Source organism: Lolium perenne, chromosome 7 (genome assembly GCF_019359855.2).
Source record: "Lolium perenne isolate Kyuss_39 chromosome 7, Kyuss_2.0, whole genome shotgun sequence".
Lineage (NCBI taxonomy): Eukaryota > Viridiplantae > Streptophyta > Magnoliopsida > Poales > Poaceae > Lolium > Lolium perenne.
Genome location: NC_067250.2, coordinates 285,034,370 through 285,040,791, shown reverse-complemented (window position 1 = coordinate 285,040,791; position 6,422 = coordinate 285,034,370). Strand labels below are relative to the sequence as shown.

Below are 6,422 nucleotides of genomic sequence, written 5' to 3'. Positions count from 1 at the left end.
CAAATTCAAATTCATAAATTATGTCAATTTATATTCAAATTCATATGTAAATTACACTTTTATTGGATAGACCTTTTTTCTGAACATTTTGATATATCATAGCCCTATTTTTGATTTGAAATAAGGCGGGAACGAAAACAATTTAAAAAATTTGCCTTTGGGCCCGGTTTGTACCATAAACTGGGCCTGAAGGCTTATTTTGCGCGCGCAGCGAAAATGGGGCGAAAATAGGCCTTCAGGCCCGGTTGGTGGTATGAACCGGGCCCAAAGGGGGGCCTTTAGGCCCGGTTCATGCCACGAACCGGGCCTAAAGGGGGGGGGGTATAAAAGAAAGGACTTCATCTCCGCGGATATCAATCCCTCGGAGACGAAGCTAGTTACGCCGTCAGGCTGCCCGACTGCGCCGCCGCTTCGCCTCCCGCGCGCCACCGCCGCCCTCCTCGCGCACTCCGCCAGTCGCCGCCGCCCGGCCCTCCTCTCTCTCCCGCGCGCGCGCACGCGTCGGCCGCCACGCGCCCGGCCCGCCGCCTCTCCTCTCCTCTCGACCGCCTCCGCCACCGCGCGTCGCCGCCTCTCCTCGCTGTCCGCCGGCCCCGCCACCGCGCCCCACGCGCCACCCAGCCTGCCCCGGCCCCCTCCCTCCGCGCGCCTCCCCGCGCCGGCCGGTAAGAGCCCCGGCCTCCTCCTCTTTTTTTTATTAATTTGTTGATTAATTAGTGCAGTTAGAAATATATATATGTTAGATAAATAGTTAGAAATATTAGTTAGAAAAATTAGTTACAAATTTTTTTTTTCCAAATTTTTGTTATATAAAATAGTGAAATTTGTATTAGTTAGAAATAATATATAGTTAGAAATATTAGTTACAAATATTAGTTATAAGTATTGTTAGACAAAAATTTATATGTTAAAAAAAAGTAGTGAAAATTATAGTTAGAAAATAGTTGTGAAAAGAATATTTGTTAGAAATAATTAAGTTATTCAAATTCAAAATATTGAAATTTAAAAAGTTGTGGAATTTATATGTTAGAAATATTAACATGTAAGAATATAAAGTAATATTTGTTAGATATATGAATTTAATTTAGCACAATATCATGTTTTTTATTTATATTAGTACATATATGAATTAGTTTTCGTAGCTACGATGCCGCGCCAGCCGGTGCGTCGTGGAGGGTCCATTCTGGAGCAGATGCTGTCGATGGGGGAGGTCCGGGACTGGGCTCCGCCGGGGTGGCACTGGGAGGTGTTATCTTCCGGGGCGCGCACCTTGGTGCGAAATCCGGGTCCCGTCGCCGACCCGGATATTCTCTGGTGGAGGTCGTGTGGGCCACGGTCGTTTTAGAGGGAGCCGGCCCCGCCGGAGGTGGTAGCTCAGCGCATTATAGAGGAGGACGAGCACGTTCGCCGTTACATGTATGCGTTAGACACCATGTATAGGACCGGATGGTCAGTTATGCAGGGATCTCACATTAGCTATGACCCTGTTACTGTTCCGTGGCTTTGGGTGTTCAGCCGGCGCGGTTCAGCACCCGGTCGGCGCCGTTGAGTGGTTTTAGTAGTGATCGATGTATTAGTGTTAAATAAGATCTATGTACGGATGTAACTGCACTATCTGCTTTCAGCACTTCATTATCGATCCTTAATTAATAACTATATATGTAACTCCAATTTCAGTTTTCTGCATTATCCTTAATTAATATCTATATATGTGATCATACATGATGCTTCCGGCTTATAACTTTGCAAGTTGTTGCAGAAAGCATGGAGGGATACATAGACGAAGCCGAAGAAGAGTTCATGGATGACCTCATAGCCCACGGTACTCTGGATGATGGCGACGACGGTATTCCGGATGATGGCGGTGACGATATCACAGCATCTTTTTTGAATGAGTCTGGTGAGGGAGCGGAGAATATTGACCGAGGAGAAGAGGGGGCTCCGGTGAGGAAGAAGAACATAATGGCTCCGGTGATGGAACCGTAGTTATCACCGAGGTATATAAATTAAGCCGATGCTGACTAGATGCATTAACTAATTTGTACTGGCAATGAATTATTTATTTTTAAGCCCTCCGGATCGAGCACTTCTTCTGTAAAGTCGAAGCGAGGCCCGGCCAAAATGTTGAGCGACGGTGCTAGGCGCGACATCACCGAGATCGATGCGGCTGGTAAATCGATTGCTCCCGAGAAGCATGCAAAGTTATTTATAAGTCAATGTGGAGTGCTTGTTAGGGACTGCATCCCGATCACCGTTCGAGAATGGCACAAGCCGAAGGGACTAGAGCTATCTGCAGATGAAGCAACTCAAGGTCTTTATATCGATGATGTAGCCAAACACAGCCTTCTGACCAATCTCATGGCACATTTCAACCTAGTACCTGCAGAGGAGGATGCCGCTATAAAGCAGAGATGGAGGAGGCAGTGAGGACATTTGCTTTGAAGAAGATGGCCGAACTATTCAAGGCACACAAGAAAAGATTGCGCGGCCTTATCAAGGAAAAGAAGACTCCGAACAGTGAGAAGTTAAAAGATCACTGGAACGAATTCGTGAAGTACAACACGGAGTCAGAAGAATTTAAGAAAAGGTCGAAAACAAATAAGGCAAATGCTGCGTTGAAGAAATATCACCAAATTTTGGGTCCAGGTGGCTACAGGGCTAACCGTTGTAAGTGGCAGGCAGCTGAGGCGGAACTGACCAAGAAAGGGATCCGATTAGGGACACACAGTTGGTTCGAACGGATGAAGGAGTGGTTCTACGGGATTGGGGGAAGGTTAGACCCAGAAACAGAGAAGTGTATCTATAACAAAGCACATCTGAAGGGCCCCATTGAAGCCCTGGAAAAAAGCACATAAGTACGTGCAAGAGGGGAGGTTCTGGCCCGATAGAGAGGATGATGAGCTGACACGCGCCCTTGGGAACAAAGAACACGGCAGACATACACGTGGCACAGAAGGCTCCGTTCCGTGGAAGTATCACTACAAGAAATCTACCATAAGTTGACAAAAAAAAGGTGTCACTGAAACGTCACTGATGGCTACTTGTGACGTTACGGTGACGCTTTTCAAAACGTCGAAAGCTGGGAGTCAGCAATGACTGCTTGAGACGTTCCACTTGAAAACGTCATAGAGCTTTGTGACATTTGCAAACGTCACTGACGGCATGACGTTCCCAAAACGTCATGGGCACCTGCCCCCGAGTCCAGCGTGGCAATCCGACGTGGCCAAATTGTGACGAAAAAATAACGTCGTTATCTGAAATCAGCCCGATCCATTCAGTATGTTATATGGGCCTAATGCTAATTTTTTTCATCTTTGTTGGGCCTTGACCTGTTACGAGCCCAATTCTTATTTGAATTTGGCATTTTTAGCTTCAATGTTTTTGGGCTCATGGTTTTTGGGCCTCATTTTTTTCACGGTATGCATCAGGTCACATTTTATTCAGATTCCAATTACGAACTTGATAGCTAATAAATAACCCACATTTAAATCGAATACACAAAAAATGCACGTAATTATACTTCAAATAACACCCAAAATTAGTCAATGTAGATCCTCTCACAAGCAGATGTGTATACAATCACAGTATTACTAGGTCTACAAATTTGATAACTACATAATTTCCACCGAGTGTCTTCAAACTTCTTGAACCTGGAGCTCTTGGAGAACAATCTCCTCCGGATTATTTGCCCGGACCAAGCAACTCCTCGCCCAAGCTGTCGATGACTGGCACCTAGCTTTGTCTCGCACAAAAAGCAGATCAGTATACATCAGAACCTATGCTGAACAAAGAAAGCAGCAGCAACAGATTACAAAAAGAGCAGCCCCATACCTGAACGAAGAGACCCAACAACAATCAGATCAATATGGTGCTCCCAGACTTGAATTTCACTCCACCCGAAGAAGGCGATGTCCATATACCTGAAGGAGAGCATGCAGATACATTATCTAATGCAAAAACAAAGTTACAGTTTACATTATCACTGAATTTAACGGAACAAGCAGATTTGTATTGCGCCTGGTATATATAGCAAGTGCATGATAGATTCAGTGAGACAAGCAAAAAGCGTAAGCAACACAAGCACAAGCAAGCACAGGCACAAGTAGCTACATCAGAACTGGAAGCAACCTACAGGAATTTGTTAACTGAATTTGTTGCAAGCAAGCAGTGGAAGCAAGCTACTGGAATTTGTACCTATTGATCTTCAACAATTGACACCAGAAAATGCAAGCTACTGGAGTACATTACTGTAATGCTAATGTATTGTTGTTGTTACACAAACTACTGCTCATGCTACTGTACTGTTGTTGTTGTTGTTACACAAACTACTTGCTCAGCCAACAGAGACTACTGCTACTGTATTGTTGTTTCTACACAAACTACTGCCTGGGGCAAGCTGAATCACCTAGACGCCACCGTCCTGGAGTATAACAATGTGTTCAAATAATGTTATTAGCAATAGAAAATACTAGCAGCAGCAGTAGGGAGTATTGATAGTAGCAGGAGTATTGTCAGTAGCAATTTGGACTGTATTTAAGCTGCATGATCAAGATATTTATGCAAGCCAATTCCTACTCCTAAAAGCACACCAAGCAATCACGGAGTAATGCAGTACACAAGCAAGCAAGGAAGAATACAGAATCGAGTATGCATCAAGTATACAAATAGAATAAGAGAATCACAGAACTTGATTCGTTTTTCCGAATTAATCATGCTAATGTACATCCAGGGAGAGAGCAAGGACTCAATTGACCAAGATGCACCAGTAGTGGACATGACACTAGTTACAGTAACCGAAGAATAACATTAGCAATTGACAGTAACTTGCAATATTTACTCCATTATGTAGCAGTGCAATATTTACTCGGGTATTCTCCGCATCGGTCTGCCCCTGTAGCTTCTCCAGCTCGGCCAAGTATCCGTCCTCCAGGTCCACGTACCACCGGATGCATCAGATCACAATTAGTACATGATATAATTCTTGACATTTCTCTCAAATTCGGTAAAGCCCATCATATGTCAGACCTCACTAACAATCAGACACTACATATTAAACTGCGCTATGTATTCTCGTCCTATGTTCTTCACAATACTATCTAGCAAATATAAAGACGGCAATGTCTGTTCGGCGGGCACCTGCAAGCATTGCAGAATGATTCCTGTCACGCAAAGGAACCTTAGGTGTAGAAATACGTAACAGAATGTTTTCTTTTAGGTTAGTTAGTTGTCAAGTTGGTTCCATTTAATATTGCTTACTGTGTGTCTTCTTCAGAAAGATTATAAAAAAAGTTGTTTCTAACATTCTACTTGAGCCTGCACCTATTTCACGACATAATAAGACATGCAGTTTCACAGAATAAAATCCCGTACACAAAGTATTCTAGGAACCTGTCTGTCATCAATTCATCATAACAAACTTCTGCGGTGTCAATTTTAGTTCAGTTTCAGCCTATCAACAATTCCTAGCCAAAATATGCACAAGCACAATGTGTGTTTTAGCCATATATATTACTTTTAGGTTTGGGTTTTCACCCAATATCAGAATGATAATATGAAAAGTAAACTGAGCAAATTAAACCACAAGCTCCTCCTAAACACCGGTAGTATACGCTCGGGTTGCATTCATTCGCATGGAAATTCTTGAATCTCACTCACTCTGGTTACTGAACTCAGGCAATCACATTTGCAACCAGACAAGCAAATACAAACAGGAATTCCGAGATTGTGAACTACCACATGAGCACCAATTCGTCATCAAGACCGACAGTGTACATTTAATTCTACGGAAGTTCTCAACTCCACCAAATCCTAGCGGCAATGATGCAAACCCACAAGAAACTATCTGACGGACAAGCACAGCAAGCAAGCTACCTAGCCGAAAACCTAGCCCAATCCATTCTCTCGGAAAATACTACAACGTAACCGCCCCCCCGGCAGAAAAATCCTTGGGGTGCCAGAACAAGAAAGCACCTTGAAGATGCGGGCGCAGATGGCGGCGGCGATGCCCCTGGCGGCCCGCGCGGCGTGCTGGTCGACGATGATGGTGAGCTCGGTGATGATGGGCTTGCAGTTGAAGGTGAGGTCGGCGAGGACCTCGTCGTATACGGCCACCACCGCAGCCGCCCCCGGCTCGTCCCCGGCCTCCTCCCGCAGCCGCGCGCGGAACTGCTGCACGACCTGGCCCGATACGGGGGCCGCGGCGGCGGCGGCGGCGGAGGCCATGGGGAAGGGGGGATCTAGGGTTTCGGTGGATGGGGAAGGGGAGCGCCGCGGCGGGCTAGGGTTTGGGATGGTGGCGACGAGGGCGAGGAGGAGTTGGCCGGGATCTAGGCTGGAGAGCAGCGGCGGCGGAAGGAACATGGACATGAGGTAGGGTTTGGAGTGGTCTGGCCGGCGCGGGTCGGTCAGCTTTGTTGGGTCGG

At 45.7% G+C, this 6,422-nt stretch overlaps 1 protein-coding gene across 1 annotated transcript; it reads right to left on the bottom strand.

Moving 5' to 3' along the window:
- Positions 1 to 4,872: 4,872 nt before the first annotated feature.
- On the bottom strand, positions 4,873 to 6,365 carry LOC139833299 (polyadenylation and cleavage factor homolog 4-like). The gene is made up of 2 exons (XM_071823542.1): positions 5,971 to 6,365; positions 4,873 to 5,136 (listed from the first exon to the last, which is right to left on the bottom strand). The coding sequence occupies exons 1-2, from the start codon at positions 6,358 to 6,360 to the stop codon at positions 5,044 to 5,046; spliced, it is 483 nt and encodes a 160-aa protein (XP_071679643.1). The 5' UTR covers positions 6,361 to 6,365; the 3' UTR covers positions 4,873 to 5,043.
- Between the last annotated feature and the right edge of the window lie 57 nt (positions 6,366 to 6,422).